This window comes from Ictalurus furcatus, chromosome 25 (assembly GCF_023375685.1).
Source record: "Ictalurus furcatus strain D&B chromosome 25, Billie_1.0, whole genome shotgun sequence".
Classification (NCBI taxonomy): Eukaryota; Metazoa; Chordata; class Actinopteri; order Siluriformes; family Ictaluridae; genus Ictalurus; species Ictalurus furcatus.
Genome location: NC_071279.1, coordinates 11462331 through 11489956, shown reverse-complemented (window position 1 = coordinate 11489956; position 27626 = coordinate 11462331). Strand labels below are relative to the sequence as shown.

The 27626-nt window shown below is 40.9% G+C and overlaps 3 protein-coding genes across 6 annotated transcripts in view; 2 read left to right on the top strand and 1 right to left on the bottom strand.

The window, feature by feature from the left end:
* Positions 1 to 66: 66 nt before the first annotated feature.
* zyg11 (zyg-11 family member, cell cycle regulator) lies at positions 67 to 15937 on the bottom strand. The gene is made up of 16 exons (XM_053614120.1): positions 15586 to 15937; positions 13933 to 14098; positions 13165 to 13679; positions 10199 to 10444; positions 8999 to 9139; positions 8441 to 8617; positions 7559 to 7623; positions 7242 to 7341; positions 7052 to 7102; positions 6137 to 6298; positions 5107 to 5154; positions 4499 to 4696; positions 4167 to 4219; positions 3954 to 4051; positions 3691 to 3870; positions 67 to 2804 (listed from the first exon to the last, which is right to left on the bottom strand). Exons 1-16 carry the CDS (start codon positions 15586 to 15588, stop codon positions 2788 to 2790), a joined length of 2220 nt encoding a protein of 739 aa, XP_053470095.1. The 5' UTR covers positions 15589 to 15937; the 3' UTR covers positions 67 to 2787.
* A 169-nt stretch (positions 15938 to 16106) lies between these two features.
* On the top strand, positions 16107 to 19759 carry LOC128601147 (cytochrome c oxidase assembly factor 7). Its single transcript, XM_053614123.1, has 3 exons — positions 16107 to 16478; positions 16599 to 16739; positions 18686 to 19759. Exons 1-3 carry the CDS (start codon positions 16373 to 16375, stop codon positions 19126 to 19128), a joined length of 690 nt encoding a protein of 229 aa, XP_053470098.1. The 5' UTR covers positions 16107 to 16372; the 3' UTR covers positions 19129 to 19759.
* Positions 19760 to 21931: 2172 nt separating this feature from the next.
* Positions 21932 to 27626, top strand: part of ralgps2 (Ral GEF with PH domain and SH3 binding motif 2) — a 119642-nt gene continuing 113947 nt past the window's right edge. For all 4 annotated transcript variants that reach the window (XM_053614609.1, XM_053614608.1, XM_053614606.1 and 1 more), the window contains exon 1: positions 21932 to 22407. The gene's annotated coding sequence lies outside the window, so the exon portion shown is untranslated. The remainder of the gene's footprint in view (positions 22408 to 27626) is intronic.

The following is a 27626-nucleotide window of genomic DNA, read 5'->3' as shown; positions in this document are numbered from 1 at the left end:
TTGGTTAAGGCCTGTTGACAGATTATTCTTATTATATTGTAAAAGCATATCCATTGTAATAAGATTAAAGGGCAGTCTGGGTTAACTTTATTAAAAAAACAACAACAACAACAAACAAACAAACAAAAAAAAAACATGGTTTGCAACAATATGACTTTTACTTTATCTGGATGCTATGTGTTGGTTTTAAAAAAAAGTTTATGAGGGGCCATGTACACCCGATGTGTGTTTAGATAACTGACCCAAATGCTATGGAGTTTAGTCCAATTATACCCAAAGAGCAACAGCCAGGTTTTTCCTCACTTGAATGAAAAGGTTTGAATGCATGACCTTGTATTTTTACCTACAAATAGGTGCTTTCAGTAAACTTTCAGTCTACCACAACGTTCATGAATTGTCATTTTCACTGTGGATGATCCAGCAGTCGTTTCTGACATGGTTGGTAGTTAATTGAAGATATATTTCATGCTACCTACAGACGCTCGCCATGTGTAGAAGGGTACATAAATATATAGCTATGTGAAATGTAACCTTTAGTAAAATTCATGTGACAGTCTGCAATTCAGATCCTGTTAGAGCCCCGATCCTGTACTTAAAAGAGATTTTGAATGTGCGAAAGCTGTTTAAATGTGAGGAACTCTATCTAGGTAGATTGTTTCATTTATAATGCATCCAATTGTAAACAATGTTAATAACAGCTAGAAAGGCAATTCAGGCAGGCATTATAAGGCAACATACCACATGGTCAAGTAACGAGTTTGCCCAAAAATGGATCATTTCTTTGGTATCTGATATAGATTCACACACCAATTAACATACTCAACATCCAGTTTATTAGGAACACCTGCACATTCTGGCAGTTATCTAATCAGCCAATCATGTGGCGGCAGCAGCAGCAGTAGTACAATGCAAAAAAATCATGCAGATACAGGTCAAAGAGGGGGGGAATCATCTGGTCTTTTTCCAGTCTTCAATTGTCCAGTTTGGGTGAGTCTGTTCCCATGATAGCCTCTGATTTCTGTTCTTGGCTGCCAGATGTGGAACCCGATGTGGTCTTCTGTTGTTGTAGCTCATCTACCTCACGCTTTGACGTGTTGTGTGTTCTGAGATGCTTTTCTGCTCATCACGGTTGTTAAGAGTGCAGTGAGTTACTACAGATGTCTTGTCAGCTCAAACCAGTCTGGTCATTCTCCTCTGATCGCTCCTCAACCTGCAGACCCTATGCTTGCAGGATGTGGTGTTTTTTTTTTTTTTTTTTTTTTTACATGATTCTGTGTAAACTCTAGAGACTGTTGAGTATGTGAAATTCCCAGGAGATCAGCAGTTTCTGAAATACTCAAACCCAACCTATCTGGTACCAACAACCATGCCACGGTTAAAGTCACCAAGCTCACACTTTTCCCCCCATTCTGATGTTTGATGTGAACATTAACTGAAGCTCTTGTCATGTACTTGCATTATTTTACACATTGTGCTGCTACAACATGATTGGCTGATTAGTTAACTGCATGAATGTGCAAGTGTATGGGTGTTCCTATTAAAGTGCATGGTGTGTGTATATACACAGAGTGTGTGTGTGTGGGGGTGTGTGCAATTTCCCATGTAGTTTCCCAGCAATTTTCAAGTCTTTATTATTGAAGTACATGGCCCCACATACTAAATGAGATTAAGGAAAGAAATACAACATGAGAACACAACCATCGACAGAAATGAACCAAATGAAAGCAAGTCTGAAATGTTCATTGGCTTACAGTTCAGACAAAGCAGGCGTGTGATACCAAAATCACATCATCTCGCTCAACATCTCACATCCTACCCTGGCATGTCTGGCTGTTAAATACAGACATCCACACCCATTTTGGAGCCAGTGTCACAGATTGTTGCGTGGTCTCTCTCTGCAACATTTGAATAACAGGCCAAAGAAGAGCTGTGCAATATTGAGCAGTGAAGCCCATGGTTTAACACTGTCCTAATCTATGCTTCACTGTCTCTGATGCTCTTATGACCTTATTACATAGAGCTTCTCAAATATAAGTTATCCCCCAACCCCCCCAAATTTGTACCATTTTTCTCCGATTAGAAAAAGCAAAAATCAACATAGCATTAGTTCTATACGTGCAAAACACAACTTCTCTTTAGAACAGCATATTTGTCATCTGCCACAGTAGATCCCATGTACAGTACTATACTTTTGCATGAAACCTCTCATGCAGTCAAATGCAGTGACAAATACAAAGTAATTACCACCAAACCCTCGAGCACCCACACATATACATGCATACATCTATATACATACAAATATAACAATTTAGGAATGAACGCCATCTCAAAACGATACAAATCGGAGTTTCAGAAACATACGTTTGAGATATTTATTGCCATGTGTCCACAGGGACAAGAATCTGTCGAAATGGGATTTGACTCAATCCGTCTGTGCATATTGAGCATCCCGAGGAACTAAAGCATGCTCTCTCAGCACATGCAGACATGCTGTCATGCTATTCTCTTTCGTTCTTGCCACTCTTCACCCAATTGTCCCCTCCCCCCAGACAACAGAGATGATAAAGAAACAAACATTACTGTTTCTAAACAGAGAAAGGGCAAGAAACATTTTTATAAAGATTTGCTTTGTGCAAACGAACGCTTGGTAGGGTAGGGTAGGGTAGGGTATAGGCTGAAGGATGTAATGAAACAAGCCATACAAGGACACAGACAAATACACACAAATACACAGTTTCCAGGTAGTACACCATGCGTCATCCAGAGACTGGTAACGGGTTATCCGTGTCATGGGACGTCTCTCTCTAAAATAAAATGACAAAAAAAAACAAATCAATGATGTGTGTATATATACATATATATATATATATATATATATATATATATATATATATATATATATATATATATATATATATATATATATATACACACACATATACACACATATATATACATATATATATATATATATGTGTATATATACATATATATATATATACATACATATATATATATATATATATATATATATATACATACATATATATATACACATATACATATATATATATATATATATATATATATATATATATATATACACATATACATATATATACATATATATATATATATATATATATACACATATACATATACATATATATACATATATATATATACACATATACATATATATACATATACATATATATATATATATATATATATATATATATATATATATATATATATATATATATATATATCACACACTGAAATATAAAACCAATCTTTTTTTTGTAATCTTTACCACCTTTAATCAGTGCACTTGTCACTACACCGCTGATAAATGCGGATCGCTAGATTTTTGACCCGCAGATGAGATTTATTCGCACGTCTATGACCGTGACGAGAGTCGAACATTTACATTTGTCAGACACCCTTATACAGAGTGACTTACTTCATTTATCTCATTTATACAACTGAGAAGCCGAGGGTTAAGGGCCGCGCTCAAGAGCAGGTTGGCGGTGCTGGGATATGAACACACGACCTTCTGATCAGTTCTTAACCACTAAGCTACCATTTCCCAAAAGATGTTTGTTGTTTTCCTTTTTTTTTGTTCCCTTTCAGATAATTGATCTTGTATAGCCTGTTTTTGTGGCTGTCTGCGTGTATATACGTCACCTCTGTGCGTGTGCGCCTGTGTCTCTCCGGTGTGGCCTGTACGCGCTCTGTGGCGATGAAGGCTGTCCAGAATGCTGTCAGTCAATCGTCTCACATCGCCATGAGTTTCAGGATGGGAGCTCACTGCCTCCAGATGCACCAGTCCTCCTTCTTCTAACAGCATGCTACAGTAGCGTGCAGCTACAAACACACACACACACGCATTAAGGATATTGTTAAACTAATATTTAATACAGATAAAGAGTTCTCTATGTGGTTCTCACCATTCTTACTGCACACATGCTGCATGGCCCAGGCTGCCCAGAGCTGAACCCCGGGAGTTTGGAAGCACTCCAGCAAGGGGAAGAAAGGGTTAAACGATCTAAAAAGCAAAACACATTCACAGTCTTACATGTTTTGCTCGGAATTTCAAGCAGCACGTCACACAGAGAAGCGCGCAGGTTGTATGTGTTTAAGTTTTGTTTTGTTTTTTTTACCTGTAGGCCACCATTTCACATTCAGGCGTGGGCCACATCAGGATTGCCGAGTGCTGGGATACAAAAAGCACCAGATGAGTTGAACATGTTACTTTTCACACAAACAAGACAAATGATCCCGGACACACCGTGCTAGCTTTACATCGGTCTTCTTGCGCATAATCCTTTTCTACGCTGATTGTTCTGTGTATAGACGCTGACAGATTGGATCTTGAATCTTAAAGCCAGGTGAGCAACATGCAAAACCATCCGTTTTTATTATATTTACACCATGCGCTAGGAAACCCGCTACAACCCTGATACATGGTGAAGTGGGTTTAGGAACAACATACCAGCTGCTCCAGCAGTGTGTTCCTGAGGGACATGTCGAGGGTCCACACTGTCCTGCCCCGTGAAGTGAGGTGGGCAAGGATCCCTGCAGCGAAGTAGCTCACCTCCACTTCAGGACTGTGCAACAGAGACCTGATATGATCCAGAAAGCCCTGTACCATCAGCTCTGCATGCAGCTCGCCCACTTCAGCTATGTTGTTCTGAATCGCACAACAAAAGTGAACGTTAGGCGGTCTGACTTATTACTGAATGCGAAGAGACAGAAGCTGAGCCTTCGCAACTCTTTTGCAAATCTTTAAGAAAAAGGACTGAAACACAGCCAGCATCTGAGCAGTAATTAGGACTGTAAGCAGCTGCGTCCTGCCCGCATGGGGACAAGCTAAATAAAGCAATCAATTAGCATGAGCAGGTCATGTGACTCAGCCAACTGATCCTTCCTGCACGGAGCACAGGATGACTTTCCCCTGTTCATTTCTTATCTGAGCATAGCTGGGTACGGAACATGAAGAACTCCCTTCTTCTGATCAAATACAACCAAGGCACAATGTGTTTATACTGAGTGACACACACACACACACACACACACACACACACACACACAGTCTCTTACCAGTAAGCCAAGGACTTTCTGCTGAATGGAAGACTCTGAAGGGAAGGACTGAAGAGACACAGAAAAGGACACCGGATTAAGCAATTAACTTAAATATAAACATCTCAACATGGACACACACACACAAGTAAGGAATTACTTAAATTAATCAACGGAAAGGAAAATAAAAATGGAATAAAACACTACAAGACACACTTTGTGTCGAGCCGCATCACACCACCCTGAAGTTGATTACTTTCCAATAACATCACATCCTGGGTGTTTTTTTTTCCTCTCTCTCTGTTGAAGATGACAGGAATTTGCCATCCATCCATCCATCCATCCATTTTCTATACCGCTCATCCTACACACGGCTTGGAGCCTGGAGCCCATCCCAGGGAACCTGGACGAGGTGCCAACCCATCACAGGGCACAATCGCACACACATTCGGACAATTTGGAAACGCCAAGCAGCCTGCAATGCATGTCTTTGGACTGAGGGAGGAAACCGGAGTACCCGGAGAAAACAGCCCAAAGCATGGGGAGAACAAGCAAGCGCCGCGCACACAGGGTGGAGGCGGGATTCGAACCCTCAACCCCGTACTTTTAACCGTTCAGAGTTAAATTTAATATTATGGAATGTCCTCAAGACAAGTTTGCTTCTGTTAACCCTTCAGAAGCTATAAACACTCGTTCTCTCACCGGCCTCTCCCTCTTTCCTTTCCTCTTGTGAAGTTAATAAGACAAAAAAAAGAATACAGCTTGTCATGTTACACAACATCCTCTGCTGTGATATAACAAACACAAAAACGCTTCGTAGCTCAAACTACAAAATCTTCCGTAAAAGTCGCACTTAGTTGCTGGTGAACTTTTTAATAATCGAGAGTATTTGCTGTTCTCAGAACACTTTGTATGCATGTACTCGAATTTAAAACATTGTTAAGGCCTTTTCAGTATTTCATACAAATTTGAAGTAGTCGCAGACACCCTGTCGAAAGTAAGATGTTTTTGGACTGTGTGTGTTTGTTTGTGAGTGTGTGTGTGTGTGTACCTCCAGCACTCTGATGAAAAGCTCCAGGCCCTGGTTCTCTATAAAATGTCTGCAGGTGGTAGGCGACTCGTCTGTTAGGTTCCACAGGGCGCTGAGTGTGAACTTCAGTGTGGCATCCACTGTACCCTGAGATGTCTTCTGACGCACAATGTGCAGGAGTTGCTAGAGAGAGAGAGAGAGAGAGAGAGAGAGAGAGGGGGGCAAGTTAATTAAGACATTATTGAGAATGTAACAAACAAAGCAATGCGTTATTTACACTAAAGACATGGTTCTGCCTTGCCTTGCCTTAATAACCAACAATCCTGACTAAGGACCAGTGTCTTCCTGTCAGTTTTCGCCCACTCTTCCACTAACTGGTTCAGCTAGAGCTTGTACGTGTCTATTTTGGTGTCACGCTTCCTGTTCCACATTCACTGAAATACACTTCCAGTACATACAGTGTCCTCCACTAATATTGGCACCCTTGGTAAATATGAGCAAAGAAGGCTGTGAAACTTTGTCTTTATCAATTAACCTTTTGATATTTTGTTCAAAAAAATTCACAAAAATACTCTGGTCTCATGGATATCAAACAAATGCAAACAAACCACAGTTTTATAAAAATATCTTTGTTCTAACAGTTATTTCCCCTCTCTGTACATGTTTTCTACTGGAATTCGGTCCTTTTGGTGATTTTGCAGGCCAGTTTAGTGTCCCAGTATTCCATCATGCTCACTACAATTGTTATCCTGGAACATGCGAGTGTCAATGTTGTGTTCAACTTGGATATGAAGCACAAAAAAAAAAAAAACCCACCTCAGAGTCAGACCAAGGCGAAGTTCAACTTATGCTACATTGATCCAGATTTGTCACCTACGGACATATGCGACTGAGTGGTTGAGAGACATGCAGAGAAACACGAAGCTTGATATTCACCTTCACTATATTTAACTCTGCTCCCAACTGCGCCGTTTGCTCAGTAGACAGCTGATAGAAAAAGCGAAAAGGGGGAAAAAAAAACAATAGATGTCAGATGCAGAGAACGTACACGGATAACAAGTCCCAGAACTGCCACTAAATCGTCACCTTCAAAAATGAACCAAACTTACTGTCTTTGGTGACTCACCTTAGCAGCCAGGATGGATATGATTGCCACTGCCATCCTCTGCATATTCTGATCTTCATGGTTACATAACCACTGCATGACCAGCTTAGCAGCTTCAAACCTGAGAGAAGTGCACACATGCGCACACACATACATTATATATATATACATATACACATACACACACACAATGACATACAATATTTAAAAGTCTTTCCATATCAGCGTCAAAGAAAAATGATTAGCGTTTCCTGATCGTCCCTGAGAACATATCTTGAAAAGCTGGATTCTTGATTCATTTCCAGAACAAACGATAAAGTGAGTAGCTAGAGACGGACCTGTTGAAGGGAACTTCCTGCAGGATCCGGTCACTACACAGAGACAGCAAGCAGTTCTTCTGCAACTGCAGGAACAAAATTCAAGGAACCGATTAAGTCACCAAATCTTTTACACAATAGACAGTAATGTCGCAGTAGGAAGGAATGTGAGGAAGTCGTAAATGTCATCGCGAAACTGGGAAAGTGTGTTTCCTCAACGAGGCTAAAAACGCTGAAAGGTGATCCACGCATGTTGTTAATAATATTAATGAATACGTACGACACATTTTCGATCGTGAAACCTGTTACTATTATATACAAAGAACGTGCCGTGGTTGGTTTTGGCTGTATATCTGGATTATTATAAAAATATCATATCACAGTACACGGGATGTATTGAAGTTTTCGATTTACGTTTACGAATAAATTAAGTATTTAATGAAGTAGAAGTTTATACGTGTTATGTGGCTGGTGTGTGTGTGTGTGTGTGTGTGTGTGTGTGTGTGTGTGTGTGTGTGTGAAATGTGCTGCACTAATGAATGCGTGTGTACACATTAGAGCCATGGTTCTTAAAGTGAGTCTGCCATTAAGGTAGTATATTGATTATTGAGTTCTTATTGTTGTTTATTTGCTCAACAAATGGTCGATTTTGATATATTTTGATCAATAACTCAAGGCTTATGAATAATGTCGACTCGAACCTTATGTGTTCGGTGAGTAGAAAGTTCACAAATTACAAGCCTTACAGATACAATGAACAGCCACTTTTATTAAAACCAAGCCTACCATTTGAATAGACTTGATTACGTCCATAAAACAAATCTGTCCTGAGAGGAATTTATTTCACATTTAAAGGCGTCCATGGCTGCGAACAGTTCTGAGAACCGCTGCATTTGAGCGTACCTGTTGATGGTTGGGGAAGGTCTTCATGGCCTCTAGTAGCAGCTGAGTGACTTGACCTAAGAGACGTACAGGCATTCCGAATGCCAGGTCCTGTTTGGTGAGGTTGAAGACGCAGGCGCTGGCTGCCAACTGCACATTCAGAGTGGTGGGGTGGTTCTTCATCCCTAAAGCTACCAGCTGAATAAAAGGAGAATAAAAATAATGTGCAGCAGAGTGGGCGAATACAAGAAGAAAACAGTTTATGAATATCATATTAATATCAAGGTCTTTACAGTAAAAGAGCGAAGGTAAAAAAAAAAAAAAAAAAAGTATTTTTTAAAAAGCAAGTGGAACAAAAGAACAAAAGCGAGGAGAATATCATTGTGTGTGGCGGAGAGTGGAGAGATCGAGTGACCCGTGATTCATCAGAGGGGTGACTATCTATGTTCAGATTAAAAACTCTACTTTAATCTGAACATAGATAGTCACCCCTCTGATGAATCACGGGTCACTCATCCCCGAACTCTCTGGGAGTGTGTGGGAGGACCAGAGTGAGGGGGAAGATGATTGCGCACGTACTTTGAGGATGTCAGGCCGAGCTTTCTCGATCACGTGCGTGAGGCTGAAAAGATGGAAGAGAGCTTCCCTAACAAAGCCCTCCCTCTCAGTGTAGCGCCTCAGAGCCTCGCAGATCTGAGTCTCATTGGCCTCCCCGGTCACCTGCATGCACAAACACACACAAAACACACCAGACTTACACTCAGCCAGACGGGATTACAATCAGACGAAGATAGATTCTGAAAAACATCAAGATTTGAAAAGATCACAATGTACTGTCAGATGTCCAAAGATTCTTATCATTTCGATGCAGAATTAAAATTGGGGTTAACCGTCGATTGGGTTTCTATAACAGTAGCTCTTAAAATAGTAAAATAGAGTATAAGTTAGCGTTTCTATTGTAGTAACTCATTCACTTGGCTATGCCCGACATTAGCGCAATGGCTCTGATAGATTTTCCCTCTTTTCTCAGCCTCAAAATGGCTTGCTTTTCTCCCATAGACAGCTCTCTGATCTTCATGTTGGTTTATCCTTTTTAACAACCAACTCTGTCTTCATAGGAGAAACTCAGGGCTCAAACCAAGACTAGACGTTCAGAGATAGATGTAATTGTCAGTTAATGAATGCTGAAATTCTGATCTCATTCATCTTTTGATCTCGAACCCAAATGTCGTCAATGTATAGCGAAAAACAATAGAATTGGCCTTGCTGTTCCAATACTTTCAGAGGGGACTGTATATGGTGGACGCTTCATATAGCCAAAGCCTAATAATAAATAGATTAAAAATGTTTTGAAAAAAAGCTGCTACAACATAAGTGATGATAAGAACTAATTTGTCTCCTGGACGTTTCACAGCTTTAAATGGTTAAAAAGCGTGATGTGTCGTTCATTAATAAATTGTATACTGCAATAGGGAAATTGCTGTGGTGTAAGAGGAATAAAACAAATCGAGACTGTTCTTGGAAAATAATGGAAACACCGCTGTTGAGATTTACACCTTACTTGTGCTGCAATTATACATCTTTTTTAACGCTGGAAAGAGTCCCTGGAAGCAAAACAGTTGGAGAACCTCTGCCCTAGCTATATATTCCATCCTGGGAAAGTCTATGTCACATGATTACAACACCTTAAGTGTCTGTTCAGCCTTGAAGTCATTTTCCTCATGTGTGAATAATCACTCAGTGTTTCATTTACTGTGTGTGTGAGATGGAGCTGCTGACCTTTAAGGTTCCCTCTCCAGACAAAAACTCGGAAAAGCCGGCGTCAGTGGCAAGCAGGCCAACGAAGGTCATTCCAGGCCGCTCCGCGACAAAAGCCCGGACGGCTGCGTCGGTCACCTGCTTCCGGCCTGAGAGGTCCAGAGACACCAGTGCGGGCAGGATGTCTGGTGTTTCCAGAAGCTGCCAGGCCACGTCTGACATGAACTGCTTATCATCTGAGATGTCCAGATGCTGCAGACCTTCCAGCTAAAAAAAGATAAGCGTGAATGGGTTAGAAAGCGAAGCTACAGCATGCAGAAGAATAAGGAAATAACTCTTGTGTTAGAACCTCAAGGACCCATTTGTGGCATTTTCTCAGTTCTGCTTAACAGTCTAGACTGTACCACAAGCTGCAGCTGCTGTATAGACTTAATGCTACTGTCATAGAAAGGAACTTACTACATTTACATTTACGGCATTTGGCAGACACCCTTATCCAGAGCGGCTTATGTTTATCTCATTTATACAACTGAGCAATTGAGGGTTAAGGGCCTTGCCCAAGGGCCTAACAGTGGTAGCTTGGCAGTGCTGGGGCTTGAACTCCTGACCTTCTGATCAGTAACCCAGAGCCTTTAACCACTGAGCCACCACTGCCCCTACTAGACTTTCGAAATGATCAAGAACACTGAAAGATTTGAAATTCCAGCAACTCAAGTGTGACATTGAGCGACTGGGACATTCTTCTGATATACACTGCCTTGCATTAATATTCACCCCCTTTGAAATTTTGTGGAGTTACAACCTAGAATTGAAATGGACTTAATCCCTATTCAGACAGGATTCAATTTTCATGGGGTCCTGGGGTAAGTTCCGGGGGTAACTGCTACTCTGTGATTTTAATTTCCTTCCTGATCAGCCATGTTGGCGTTTATCTCCGTCCTCTTCTGAGAAAATCACAGGCTGAAATTCCAACTGTTTTCCGCCAAACTTGGACGTCGTCCAATCACTTTAGTCCCGGATACACATGTCCGTGATTTTCTTATGTAGCTGTTTGACTGCTGCTACTTGCTGTATTTAGTCTCATAGTATTCGGATCAGTGGACTTCCCAAAGATATTAAACACTTGGATTCTATAAAAATGGATGCTTTAGAAGAGGGATTAAACCGTATACAGTCCGCTCTGAAAGTATTGGAATAGGATAGCCAATTTACGTGTTTTTGCTACACACTGAAGACATTTTGGTTTGAGATCAAAAGATGAAATATTAGACGATGGGATCAGAATTTCAGCTTTCATTTCCTTATATTTTCATTCAGACGTGTTAAACGGTTTTTTGTTTGAACGCACCCACTAGCTCAGTAGCTCACAGACAATATGTTGAAATAAGCCTGGATACTGATGGCTTCCTCACAATTTTTTTTTAAATCTTGGAATTACATTTGACCCATCACTGACTTTTGAAGCGCACATCAAATCTGTCAGCAAAACTGCCTTTTCTCACCTCAGACAGATTGCCAGACTGTGTCCCGTTCTTAGCATGAAGGATGCTGAGTCACAGGTTCATGTGTTCATAAGTGTCTGTTTTCTGGCCTCCCATCTAAGTTGATTACCAAATTACAATACATTCAACACTCTGCAGCACGGCTTATTAAAAAGATTTGTAATAATACAAAGTGCTTCGAACATATTACTCCCAGTTTGGCTGCTTTGCACTGGTTGCATTAAATTCAAACTTTTTCTCCTCACCTTCAAAGCCTTAAATGGTCTAGCCCCCCAATACCTTTGTGACTTGCTGCACATTTACACACCCTTCGCTCATCAAACCTAGGACCTCTCCGTGTCCCTAAATTCTGTCTCTCCGCTGCTGGTGGCCGATCCTTCAGCGTAGCTGCCCCTAAGTTATGGAACTCACTCTCCCGAAATCTGCAGAACATATCCTCCATTTCCTTGTTTAAATCACAGTTAAAACCCTTTCTCTTTTCCCAACACTACCTCTCTACTTCTGATGCCTGACTTCCAGGAATTCTTTTATCTGTATGTTCAGTTGTTGTTTGTTCCTGATTGTAAAGTGTCCTTGAGCTATGGAAAGGCGCTATATAAATAAAACTTTATTATTATTATTATTATTATTATTATTATTAAATACTAGGAAATAAAAGCTGAAATCCTAAACTCTTGTCTCCAATATTCCAATATTTTCAGAGGGGACTGTATTTGGTCTGGGCGGTAAAAACCTCGACTACACACGCTACATGGGAAAGCATTTTCAGGAGGAGAAAGAAAATAAAATCGTTAAGAAAAACGAGCTCCCACTGATTAAAAGAGACATTATAATGGCAGCTACAGGTATAAAGCATTACCTTATATTCACATAAAGCACAGTATTATCGGCTTTTGGATTTCTATAAATAATAACGATCTGTATCGCTGCTTGTTAAATGCTGTATATTAATACCATAAATGATTTTATTTTTTATATCCAGACTGCTAATCATTTACATTGATTAATTTATCAGCATTTAACAGTGGATATTTAAGGAACTGACCACATGACACTAACATCCGGGTTCGTAAAAGTTACAACCCGCTAGAAACTCGCTCGTCCTGTGGTAATTTTATAGCAATCCGGATGTGGAGTTTTATCGGCAAGGACGCATGTACAACATTTATTACAGGAGTCCCCTGATAAACTAATCCAATATGAATAAGGCTTTAATTGGGATTTTATTTATGTTTGTCTCCATCAGCTTTGCACATCTGGATCCTGATAGTGATTGCCCATTCTTCTAGCAAAATCTCTCAAGTTCTGTGAGACTGATGACTAAATAATTTTGCAAACTATATAAATGTGATGTGCTATTTTTGTGTGCATTCATGGCATATAAGCCCATTTCAATTCCAAGAGGAGGGGGTGTGTGAATACTTAGCATGACAATGTAGTGAGCGACATCAGCAACTTGTTTCTTGCTAGTGTACACAAGCTGACCTGGCTGAGTACGGCCAGTAGTTGTTTGGAGCTCATCTCCAACCGCTTGAGCTGGTGCATGGTGAGGTAGCGTAGCCGGTCCTTGCAGCTCAGCAGTGGTGTCAGGTTGGTTACAGATGTGTTAGAGATGTCCAGGCTCTCCAGACGGGGCAGTGAACACACGTCAACAAGCCCTGAGTCATAGAAGTCCACGCTGGACACACTAAGGGCTCTGAGGCCCTGCAGCGAGCTGAAGCAGCGGCCGCTTGACTCCTCCAGTGACGACATGCTCAGGCCGTTGAGCACGAGCCGTTGCAGGCTCTCGCGTGGAGCCTTGCTGGCCGAGAGGCAGCGCAGGATGTCGGTGATGGTGAGGTCTGCGTTGACACGTGACGCATCAAGCTCCAGCAGCCGGTGCAGGCAGAGAGCACGCTCAAAAGCCTCTGCTGAAATGCGGGCTGTACGGATGCATGCGCGACGCAGTCGGAGCTGCCGGACGTTGCGGAAAATCCCCACTGTGCTGTCATTCAGCAGGCCTGTAATATGGAACAGACGGAGTCTTAGCGCATTTACTGCTCTGCATGTAGCAATTAACATTTACTTCCTTCTTCAGAAGTATAATCCACATTCTTTATGCAAAAGTGATGCCTATTTTACTTTAGTATTCATGCCTAAATAAAAGGTGAATCTACTGTACCAGCTGGTAGAGCAGCCAGCTCTAATCATCACTGTAAAACCCCCTAAGCACAAAAAGGGGTTTTTTTTGAAGGAGAATTCAGTTCTGCTCACCCTCTGTAGCCATCTTGCAGAGCAGCTGGTCAGCCAGCTCCTGAGGGAAGACCACAAGATCACGGAGACACAAGGAGCCATCGGCCTGCTTCACACAGAACCGCTCCAGTCTGGAGCTCACCAGTGACAGGCACATGTCGGTGAGAGATGCTGGGGCTGCCTCATCCTAAAACAAACACACAGCACTGTGTCACAGGCCACTTCTTCATACCGATTAAACAAAACATCACACAAGTATGTTTAACAGGAAGTCTGTATTGCAAGGACTGTAAGAGTACTGGTGAAAAATAACAGTATAGACTACAGTTTATAGCAGGGCTTCACGATACCACGATTACATTGTCATATTGCTATATGCCTTTCGATAAATTAAAACATAACAGTCAAAAGGTGATGCGTCACAGTTAAACATTATAGCCACAACCTATAACACAAAAAAGATTTCCAGATTGGACAACAGATTCCCAGAGCATTTGCAGTCTGTGTGACTGCTCAATCAATTCTCCATTCTTTGCATCGGTATTGCAAAAGCAGACAGTGGCATTGTGATTAAACAAACAAAAGACAGCACAACCCTAGTTTATAGCCTACACACATTTAACAGCGGCGATTCCTTACAAACACTGATATATAAATATAGGCTATAAACTTAGCAAGTGAAGATATCTTGAATAATTTAATCTTGAAAATATATCTAATCTTTCTCCTTATGAGATTACAATACAAGAAATAGAAGTCAAGCGAACAACTGAGATCATCAACAAAACACACTCTATGTGAAAACTAGAATCGATTTCCTGGTTACACAATTGCACTTTTTGACCATGTAATACACAGATAGAAGGGTAACCGTACAGAAGTTTATATATGTATATATATATATATATATATATATATATATATATTTGTGTGTGTGTGTATATATATATATATATATATATATATATATATATATATATATATATATATATATATATATAAATACATGTATCAATTAACCCAGCTGATCATACCGCACTAGAAGACAAATGGGTGTCTTTAGCAAGACCACTGCTGGGAGGTCAATATGGTCAGAGGTGAAAGACACTGAAGATGATTAAAGCAGTCTGTCAAGTCATTGATTTTAAAGGAGCTTTGATAGAAGACCAATGGGTGTCTATAGTAAGAAAGCCCACTGGTGAAAGGTCAATGGTTAGATCTAGTAAAGATGACTAAAGCACACTGTATCTGTCCCATCAGTAATTTTAAAGGAGCTTTGATGTCTATAGTATTAAAGAGCATATAGTAAAGATGAGTAAAGTGTTCTGTATCTGTCCCATCACTGATTTTAAAAGGGGTCTACACAGTTTTAACACAGTAAATCTTCTGTTTTGACACTGACATGAAAATGACATTAGACAAAGATCTTCATGCGTTCTTAGATTACATAACTGTCACTCATGTTAAAAATAAACAGTACATGACAAGGCTTATTGTGGCTTTACTTACTGACTGAATCAAGACACCCAGTTTAACTGAATGCCAGACATTTAAACTGTCATGCTTCAGTTATGTAGGCGTTAACACTTTTAATACTTAATCAGTAAAATTTGCTTCTAGGTTTGCTTCTAGCCAGCTAGATATTAAAGTAACGCTTACTCAACACATTCTTACCATCGTGATGCAGCACGTATGTGTGAACCAAAAGCAAAAATACAGTCCAAAATACAGATAAATCCCACTGAGAAGCACTAGTTAACTAGTTAGTTAGTGATCTTAACTAGCGAAAGGCTTCCATGGGGGAGAAAAATGCTTAAAATAATTCTCTAGACAGGAAGCGTGTAATCCTCAAGACGCGCCATCTTGTTTCGTCCAAAACATTTCCCTCCACCTCCTTTGCACACACCGCTCCAGGTGCATTATGTAGAGACAGGAAACGTTATTTATTTATTTATTTATTTTTAATTCTGCTACAAAAAGACTTTGCCTCGACAAGTAAACAAGGTCATAACACGGGAAACAAATCGCAATTGGACGGAGGTGGGACGTACGGAAGCCCGTTGATATCAAATTTGGTTGAATTCCAAAACTCTTCTTCAAGCCTATCTAGGTGCACTACATAGGGTATGGAGTCATGGATTCGACGCGCTGTTGAAGTGCACTAAATGTTCTCAAAAACAACACTATTTATTTAACAGCAACCCTGTGAGAGTAGGAAGAAGGGGTTTTCATTACAGCACCGGTGTTTTCGCTGTGTTCTAACGTTTTTCTGTTAATTTCCTCCTTTAAAAAAATCGCATTTTATCACCAGTTTGTTTATTTATTTTGGTGTTTGGTGCATTTTACATCACTGAAAGTGCAGGAGTTTATATTTATTTGTAACTTCACCAGCACAGATCAAGGTCACGCGGTTAGATGCACTCACACGTGGGCCGTGTAAGGGATCACAGGTCTGTACATTATGGCAGGATTGATTAATTTTGAGGACGAAAAAGAAGTGAAACAGTTCTTGGATAATTTGGGAGTGGAGTACAGCTATCAGTGCTACAAGGAGAAAGACCCTGAAGGTACTGTGCTGGAATGCTGAGAGCTGTCCCACACATGCAGTGCTGAAAATACTGGACATTCAGGATATTGTTGAATTTTTAACCCCCCCCCAAACTGGGATTGTTACTTGTATGTGTCAGGTTGTCAGAGGTTGGCAGATTACTTGGAGGGGGTGAAGAAGAACTACACCCAGGCCGCTCAGGTTCTCAAGCACAGCTGTGAGAATTACAGTCATGGAGAGAGCTGCTACAAGCTTGGGGCCTACCATGTCACGGGCAAAGGTCAGACTCTTCATTGGGCATGGTCGTTTTAGGAGTTTGTATAGGTCTACATGCTTACATATCCAGATACTCTGAATCATAAAATGCTGATTAAAGAAACAATGAATTTTGAAGGCAGTCCGTGGGCTTATCCCACTCGTCACTCCACAAACGGTTCAGTCTGCCCCTTTAATTTAAAGGGTCATGAAACCCGCCTCATTCAGCTCAAGTCTACCTTTACAATCTTTTTGAAAAATACATCTAGTCCTGGTTCAAGCAGGTGTCCTAATGTACAGTATAGTCCAGGGGATCTTGAGCGTTTTATACCCAGGGACTCCTTTAACTGTAAATAAATAAATAAATAAATAAATTCCATGGACCCCCTCAGTATGGATTTGTTTCATGAACATTATTTTTTATTTTTTTTGGAAAGCCATAGAACTTTCTATTCCTGAACTTTCCACCAACAGAACACATTAGGTCTAAGTAGACCTTGGTGCTTGGACCCGTAAAGATAATAACCTCACTGTGAAAATCCCTGGTATAGGCTGTTTAGAGTCTGTATGTATATACACTCACCATCCACTTTATTAAGTACAACTGAACATTCGTGCGGTTATCTAATCAGCCAAATCATGGAGGTACAGAAATGAGAAATCATGCAGTTACAGGTCAAGAGCTTCAGTTAATGTTCACATCAGACATCAGAATGGAAAAAAAGTGTGATCTTTGTGACTTTGATCGTGGCATTGTTGTTGGGTTGGGTTTGAGTATTTCAGAAGCTGCTGATCTCCTGGGATTTTCACACACAGCAGTCTCTAGGGTTTACACAGAATGGTACGGGGGAAAAAAACAACATACTGAGTGAGCGACATTGCAGATCGTGTTTTTGGGTTTTTTTTGCACTGTTCTGTGTAAGCCCTAGAAACTGCTGGGTGTGAAAATCCCAGGAGATTAGCAGTTTCTGAAATAATCAAACCAGCCGGCACTCCACCAACGAAATCACAGAGATCACATTCTGATTCAATTCAATTTTATTTGTATAGCGCTTTTAACAATGGATATTGTCTCAAAGCAGCTTTACAGAAACATATAAACACAGGATACAGATTTTAAGTGTGTGAATTTATCCCTATTGAGCAAGCCGGTGACGCTGGTGGAGAGGAAAAACTCCTGAAGATGATATGAGGAAGAAACTTTGAGAGGAACCAGACTCAGAAGGGAACCCGTCCTCTTCTGATGCTTGATGTGAACATTAACTGAAGCGTTTCACCTGTATCTGCCTGGTTTGTTTGCACTGTCTTGCTGCCACATGATTGACTGATTAGATAACTGCATGAATATACAGGTGTTCCTAATAAAGTGGACAATGAATGTATGTGTATGTATGTATGTATATATAATATATATTTTAAACAAGCACACAATCAGTGTCAACAAAGAAAAAGACACAGACTACTGTTTCTAGTTCTAGCAAACTAGTGTCAGTTTGTGAATGGTATGAGCTGTATTTATATGATCACTTGCACCACATTCACTTTACATTTTTTCTAGCATTAAATTTTTTTTATTTACTTAGTTTAGTTTGATGTGAGAACTCTAATCTGTTTTCTGCACATTGTTTGTGTCCTTGTTATTTGCTTTTTACTGTACTGCTGCTGCTGCATAAAAAAATTCCTTCATCCGTCTGTCCGATGTTACATGTTGACGCTAGATGTCATGAAACATGATTCTCAGTTTCAGAAAGAGCCACTCTGTTCGTGATTACCCTAATGATTATTATAATTCATGATGTGTTAAAAGTGCGTAAATAAATATGTTAAAGGTCTAAAGTAAAATTTACAAAGAAGGTTTACAAAAACCTTTTAACTGTGAACTTCCAACAGTTGATCCTGATCGCTGATGCTTATTAAATCACTCCACACTGTTATCTCAGTGGATGCATTGTTCTCTCTTTGCCAAACCAGGTGGGGTGACAGAGTGTCTAAAGAGTGCCTACTCCTGCTTTGTCAAGGCATGTGATACCAAAGGAAAGAAGTCAGTGGATGCATGCCACAACGTCGGCTTGCTCGCCCATGACGGTCGAGCCTTAGAGGGCGGGCCAGACCCTGTGGCGGCTCGTCACTACTATAAGAAAGCCTGTACGGGAGGGTTTGCTCCTAGCTGTTTCAATTTGAGTGCACTATACATCCAGGGCTCAGCAGAAGTGAATAAAAACATGCCTAAAGCGCTAAAGTATGCCATGCGGGCCTGCGAGTTGGGCCACGTTTGGGGCTGCTCCAACGCCAGCCGCATGTACAAACTGGGCGATGGCACGGAGAAGGATGAAGAGAAGGCAGAGAAGCTGAAGAACAGAGCGAAAGAACTTCACGGACAGCAGAAAGAGCGGCAACTGAAATTCGGAGAGTGAGAGAGAGAGAGCGAGAAAACGCTCGATTTAGTGTGATATTTGGGTTCTCGGTGATGTGCTGCCCACTATACAAGATGTAGGAGTGTGTGAGAAGTGTCGCAGCATTATGTGTGTATTGGGGGCGTGTTTAAGAAATGTGCCATTGCATGTGATTGGTTGTTGGTTGCAAACTCAGACAAATGATCTTGATATGTATGAACATGTGGGCATTTGAACTTTCCATTTGTAAATCTGACAGTACTGTATGGTAATCGAGTTAATAAATGTGTTATTTATTGCACTAACACCACCAAATGGCATATTGTTTGTTTATCGTGGACTTGGAGTAACTTGAGGCAGGGGTTCTCAACATTGTTTGACCCCTTCCAGTGGAAAAAACCCCCAAAGTCTATGGACCTCCTAACGATGAAAGCACTAATTAATACTTTGACCACAATCCAACTGTGTACACTATTGCATTTATTTATTGGAGCCATGAGAGTTGACGCTATTCCTTATTTATTCCGGTGTTTCTGAGCATTAGATGATAAACCAGTTCGAACTTCGATTATCTGTAATGACGTTTAAGAAAGTGTGGCTCCCGCAGCTTTGCTTTACAGAACCCCACACTGGCACTTAAGGTACTCAATGATAATCAGATCTGCATGAACACAGTCATCCAAATGTGACAATGAGTTTAGCTCCAATACACTTCATAGTGAAATGAGTTCATCTATAAGGTCACCTATGCCTTTGCATCGTAGGCTCAATGGCATGACTCTGATTTGCTGATCTAATCTCATCTAGTGAGTCATATTCTGAGATTATTAATGTTATGTTGTCCTTTAATCAGGAAATATTCTCATAATTGTCACAGCATCAGCATCAATCTTTATCACTCCACAATGAAAATAATATGGCTTTGCAAATGACCTGCTTGTTTTCTGTTTGGAAGAGAAAGGTCTTGTGCCGGTTCTATGCCACAAAATATATTTCATCCCCAGGCATGTAGTTATTCCCAATCGCCACTGAAGCAAGAGTGTAGGGGAATGTGGGAATGTCTTTACATTGCTTAAAAATCTACAAAAATGGCTAAATTAAATATAGTAAAAGCGATTTAATATTCTCCTGTGGTGTCCTCAATTGTTAATGGTTTGGATTATTGGTCAGAAGGTCAGGGGTTCAAGCCCCAACACCACAAAGTTACCACTGCTGGCTCGGCCCTTAACCCTTTCTGCTCCAGGGGTGCCATATCATGGCTGAACCCAACTTCCTAACAAGCTGGGATATGCGAAGAAAATAATTTCACTGTGCTATAATGTAATATAGTGATAAATAAACCACATCACATCATGGTTAAATTCTTCACAGCATTTCCTACAGGTATATATCAAAACAACAAAGTTAAAAAAAAAAGTGTTCATCTTTTTTGGTTTCTCTGTTTTACAAAATTCTTTTTTTTGTGCAAAATATATTTATTATTTGTCTTCATTAGTTGCTCTAACTTAGTCAGAATTGTAGTGGATCTCTAGCCTTTCCCAGGAACACTGAGCATAGGATGGGAGAGTTCTCCCCAAATGGAACACCAGTCCATCACAAGACATGATACACACACACACACACACACATTCATATTCTTCTTCAACCTGGGGGCAATTTAGTGTAGCCAGTCCACCTAGCTGCATGTTTTTGGACAGCAGGAAGAAACCGGAGAACCCAGAGGAAACTCATGTGAGTACAGGGAGAACATGTGAAACTCCACACAGATGGTAACCCAATCTTAGGCTCGAACCCTGGAACTGAGAGACTATCCAGGACTATCCACTTGTTGCAACAAGTCCCAAATAGTCCAGAAATGAATTCCAAGTCAGCAGTTAAGAACAGTGAAATCCACTGAAATCCAACAGTGCAATGAACGCAAAATCAAGCATGTGCTGCAATATTTGGAGGTGCTTGCAATTTTTCTAAACTATCACAGATTCTTTGCAGATTTGGAGATTTGCAGATTATTTGCAGAAGATGCGTCATGTGACGTCATCACAGCGCTCATTCAGCCAAAGCCCTCTTTGATTCGCGTGCGTCAAACATGAGTACAGCTAAAAGGTTTCATTACCAACAAACATCACTGTGAAAAAACTGTGCAAAACAATTTTGTGCATTGCGATTTCACCAATTCAAAGTAGCTTTCTGCAAAAAAAAAACCCCAAAACAAAACAACTCCTGAGGTTGCACTGAAAATCGAGCATTTTTGGCGGCAACAATCACAAAAAAACTCTATGAGATCCTATATGGAGTGCTTGGACCCCTAAATATAATAGCCTTGATAATGTGGGCTTCCACCATTGTAGCAAAATTAAATAAATAAAAAAATTCACAGACCCCTTGGCTATGCCTCATGGATCCATAGAGGTCCCTGGACACCACTTTGAGAACCACTGTTCTAGCCTACATGTTGCCAACCCTGGTCCTGCAGAATCTCCTGGAGACATTTTAGTGTTTACCCTGCTCCCATGACATCTGAATGAACTACTCAGCTACTGTAGCCCTGATTTAGTCCTAATAACAGCCCTGCTGAAAAACAACAATAACAACAACAACAGAAACAAAAACAATACCAACCTTTATATAAATTGTAATGGTTATAATGGGAATTGTATTGGTTTTAATGGAAACTGTAATGATCCCTGTGGGTATCTACTGGTAATTTGTTTCCTTCTATCGGTAGTAATGCTTTTGAAGGTTAGCTGATGGTTTGTAATGGTATTTGTAGTGGAAACAATTAGAATTTCTGTGACGGTGATTGTTCTATTTTCAGAAGGGAGGGTTGGGAACATGTGCTACAGCTAGCTGATATATCTGCAGTGCGGCACAGGAACCAGCAGGGGGAGCGACGATCAAACAAATTTAGGACAATACAGTAATATAAACACGGCTTATATACAAGTGCTCAGTAAATGCTACGTATGTTCTTTAGTTTAGTTTGCGAGGTAGCTTTAAGACGAGCTGGTTCAGAATTTGTAATTCCGCTCGCGCTATCGACTGGGCCTGTAATCGAGCTGCGCTCGTGTGCACACCGGCTGCGCGCCGCCGCACACACGGGCGGCTTCACCGACACCTTCTATTGCGATTTTTTTTGAAGCTTTGCAGGAAGCGCGTGGACCGTAAGGCAGCCGCCTGAAGCTCCGCCCATCTCCGTTCCCCTGCAGTTCAAACAGCACTTGTCTTCTCCCCGGCTGTAATAGGATTTTGTTTGTGTCCAAGTCCACGACAGGAGCGCGAGCGTTACGACTGGAGCAGGAGGTAAAGTTGGCACGTTTTTCTTTGCCTTTTGAGAGCTGTGATGAGGGTGAGGTTATATCCAGTGCTAGCTCGTATAGCAGCTAGCTGAGCTAGCAAACCACTTAAATCCAGCTGAACCAGGCTTGAAGGTTTACTGCTGCACAGTCCTAAAAACCTAATATGATTACACCGATGCTTGTAGTTTGCTGTTGGTTCGAGCACGCGCTTTGTTTACAGCTTTTTTTTTAAATCCTCAGTCACGTTTTGCAGGATTAGTCTTGGCGCGCGCGTGGCCAATACAACAATAACAACAAACACAGTTCTTGCAGAAAATATCTTTCAATCTAAACTGTGCATGCTTTTAGTTGATGTTTAGTGGTGCGGAAATGTCCCTCCTCAGATTTTAGGGTGTGTGTGTTCGTGTGGTCCCTCACAACAACAATACAGAGTGAGAGAGAGAAAGAGAGTTAATACGCATACAGCCAACTTTAAATAACGCCCTTGTGTCGTGTAAAACCTCCACTCCCTAAATTTAACTTTCAAATAACTCGCTTGCATGAGTGCTTTTCCTCGACTAGCTTGAGAAAGACATTAACGAGGGCGCTAATCGTCCACCATGAAGGCCCACATCACGCCCTCCTCTGTGAGAGATGCCGTGCACAGACACACAGACCCAGTGCTTCACTCATAACTGGTTCATCATGGCATGATGAGTGGAGTTGGCACTTGCCTCTCTGAGCTTTGTGTGTGTGTTTAAACCCATCTTGCTGGTCCTTCTCTCAGCTGGTTGTTGCACGTGCTGTATCCCCCCCTTGCTCAGAGTGTATTGATCATGCAGCAGAGAGGCACCACAGGAATCCGTTTCATTAGAGGCACACTTCTTGTCTTGGCTTTCCTGGAACTCCTTGTAGGAGCTGTCAAGCTGGAATTACTAAACACTTCATGGCATGCTGCTGCCTGGTTCAACTCCGATTATGAAAATGCATCTTCACATTGTCGTCTGTTCATTTGTATGCTTTTGAGATGTTGTCCGGCCTGAGGAAAATACAATGGGTTGCTTTAAATAAATAACTAAAGGGAGGGGACAAAAATCAAAATCTAATTGGCCATTCCCATGGACCCAAGGAATACAGGACTGTGCAAGTCAGGGAACATGCAGAGAAATGATGTATAGCAAAGACACCTTCTATGTATATGTGTGTGTGTGTGATATATATCACCTACATACACACACACTTGAGGGATAATCCACATTTAGGTGTGCATTATACGGTTTTAATGCACAGCGTGGAGGCAGAGAAGCACACTGCGTTACAATGGTGTAACACACCTAACCATGGATTATCCCTCTTATACCAGGTCACTTGACATTGTTGACAAGTCAAAGCTCTCACTGATGTTTTCAGCACAAAATGTGACCGAAAAGATGCAAATAAATTAACAATACTGACAATGAAGTGATTTCATGTACTGGTCGTTAGATCTAAAACTTCACCTGTACGGAATCATACACAAAGATAAAGCAGTGCAAGGAGATTGCATATATTTGAATGAATTCTAATAAGTAGTTAAAATAACTAATAAATTTAAAGCGTGAGAAGGGGATTGTGTGTGAAATTACCTGTGTCTGTGCCGCATCTCTACTAATAACAAAGCTGTGAGTTTAACTGTATACATATGTAACTTTGTTACTATGGTTACAGTTGTTTAAAGGCAGCATATTAATTTAGAACAGTGATTAAACTGACAGTGTGTGTATATGAAACCTTTTTTAAAAAAAATGCATCATTAGTCTTGGGCACGCTCTGAGACGTTTTATAAATAAATTAGCTGGTAAGTTTAACTGCGTGTCTTCTGGAGACTCCTAGCTGCGTCCGAATATCCCCACTACCCTAATATACAGTAGTAGTAAATCAGTATGCTAAAGCAGTATGTCCGAATTGTCAGTATTCATAAAACAGTAGGCGAGAAATACTTGGCTGCTTCCGCCGAGATTCTGCAGTATAGAGCCAACGGATACTGCACTATCCCATAATGCAACGGGACTGGCGCGGTAGAGCTGTCAGAATCAAAAATGGCGGAAGGCGGCAAGTCGGCTCTTTTTAAGCATAAGTGCTATAGGTATTAAACGTTGTTCCTTGTGGTTAAACCGTACTTGTTTAACAACACCTGAGTAAACTGTTAACTTGTTGAAGGTCTAAACAAGAAAAAACAGTGAAGTTTTTGCAGTTATTATGACGTCATTAGTCACATGACAATGCCAACATGGCGGATGTAGTACGTCCGGATTGTATTCATACTACACACGTACACTGATCAGTATCTACTGTATCAACGGCAGTAGATACTGAATCGAATGCAGTAGGTACTGTAACAGTACGCGATTTTTGGACATGTTGCACTTTCAAAACCCAGCAGCCTTCATGATCTTTTATTATTATTTTTTTTATTCTGAAGGTGGTCTGTTATGTAACATGCTGGTTTCCTTACTCACACACACATGTTTTTCTGTAGTGTTTAATTTTCTGTTGGAAAAGTAAAGTCAGATTATTGTAGATCCTGTGCACTGCGTACCCAGTATTATTTCTTTTCGGTGCTACAGAAATGTAAGGTTTGCGAACGTCAAGCTGGTTCAAGGCAGTCTTTTACGTTGTTACTCGTCACCTTGTATGAGATGGTCTGAAAGAAATCTGTAGCATGCTATACCAGACTGTGCAATAACACGTGTTCTTCATGTCAGATTATATGATGAAGATCCTAGGCCTAAAATGAAAGAAAATTACTACGTTCTGCCCTAGTGGGCGTGCAGCGGTTTGGTGTTTGCAGCACAGGTTTGTAACTCTTTGACTGGAAATCACGAAGTAGTTGCCATAATAGTTAAAGTGCACCTATTATGGCTTTGAAACGTGCCTAATTTTGTTTTAAAGGGCTCATACAATATATTTGCATGCATCTGAGGCCAAAAACGCTTTAATGTGCTCATAATTTAAACTGCAGCGTTACCTTCCCCCCAGTGTCACAAACGAGTCGTTCAATGATCCGTTCTAAATGATTCGCTCTAAACTCCACCTTTCAGAGAGCATACCTGGCTCTGATTGGTCAGACGTCTGTTGTGATTGGTCTACCACTGTCAGCGTGTTTCAAAAAGGAAACGCCCACTACCATAACCACTTTCAGCTCCGCCTGTCAGCGAGCAACCGATGAAGACCAGAGGCGGGGCTTTTAGTTACAAACCTACGTAGGTTAGTACAGGAAGTAAGTCTGGAATCACTAACGACTCGTTTCAGCTGTTCAGAAACGCTTCCTTCTTTTGGGAGTCAATAACTCCGTTTGTCCTGCGCTTTGATTTTTGAAACTTTGCAGACGTTTTACATTCACAAACAGCTCTATAACACACTACATGAAAGGGAATATCTGAAAAACCATAATAGGTGCACTTTAATAAGCTTGATGAACAGAAAGCTTGTGTGCAAATTAGCTAGCTACGTACTTAATTCATCATATATTTCTTTCCATGCTGCGCCCATTTTTGTCCTATTTGATATTGAGGAGACATTCTCTCTGCTGTTACAATTCAACAAACCGCTCTTCTTCTTCTTAAATCTCATGTTTTATAAAATAGCTTACTAATCACTACGCTGTAAGTTGCAAGCGATGTCTCTCATCCCAGACCTGTCCATAGACACCAGTCCTCCACCAGTCTCAAGATTAGAGAACACACAAATGAAATCAGACACAAGTGTGTTGACCTTCCTAAATCGAGGAAATGGTGACAAAAATAGCTGCATGTCTGAAATTTCCCATATCCTCTGTCGGGAGAATATTTAAGACGATCAAAACAGCCGGAGCTGTGATAACGCTTCCTGGAAGAGGACGCGACTGTATTTTACTCCCATGGAGGATGGTTCGAGAGGCAGAAATTTCCCACAGTAGACAGTTGGAGATTTGCAGATGGCGGCAACATTTTGGGGACTCTAAATCTCCAAACCAACAAACTATTTGGCATGCCAGAAGAAAGCCTTTTCTTCAACAGAAAAGAACCTTATCCTCACTGTTAAGTTTGATGAAAGATCTTTTGTTTGATGATGAGCTGTTTTTCCTTCAGAGGCCCTGAGAACTTTGTTAGGATGCATTGCCTTATGGACTTGCAATGCAAGTCATCTCCTTGCATGCAATCATGGACTTGCATGCAATATGTAGATGAATGGATTTTTTTTCTGTACAGTAAATATAAAAGTATTTAACATAAATACAGGATGGAAAAGGAATGGAAGAAAAACATAGAGCTGTGGTTTCATCTTGTCCTGTCGTATACAACCTCTCATTAAATGTGACAAGAGACATTATGAAGCAGAATAAATCTTGGAAGGATGTAGCAGAGATCAGTGCTGCATCCGGAGCGTGTTTGTAGCCGTTATACGAAAATAATAACTGGCATATGATGTTAATCCACTTTGCTTCGTGTCATGCTGTATCACACCACCCCCGGTGTGGATTATTTCTATATAACTGCACGGACTGTTGTGTGATATTCCTTACTTAAATCAATAAGAAGCAGTGGCTTTTCTATGTTTATGTTATAACTTCACTTGGGGTTGGGATGTGTCCCAGTGAGAGACCAAATTCAGTTCCGGGAAAGCCTGTAATTTTTGGAACATCATACAGTTGGAAAATGTAAATTTCACAGTGTGGACGGGTTTCCCAGGCTTCCACAAATGCACTATGTTTATATGTTAGAATGCTGTTCATTGACTTCGGTTCAGCATTCATTACAATCATCCCCCAGCAGCTGGTTAAGAAACTCCGCCTCCTGGGCCTCGACTCCTCCCTTTGTAATTGGATTCTCGACTTTCTGACCGAGAGACCATCGACAGTACGCACTGGCATCAGATCATCAGGCACCAACATGCTCAGCACGGGCGCTCTCCAGGGCTGCGTATTCAGCCCACTGCTGTTCACGCTGCTCACCCATGACTCTTCTGCCAAGCCTGAATCCAATCATATCAAGTTCTCAGATGACATGACCGTGGTGGGCCTTATCAGCGAAAATGATCAAACATCATACAGAGAGGAAGTGAAGCAACTGGTGACACAGTGCAGTGAAAACAACCTGCCTCTTAATGTAGTAAAAACAAGAGAGATGATTATAGATTTTAGGGGGATGCCGATTGACCGCTCCCCACTGCTTATGAATGGCTCCATGGTGGAGAGGGTTAGGAGTGCCAAGTTTCTCAGTGTGC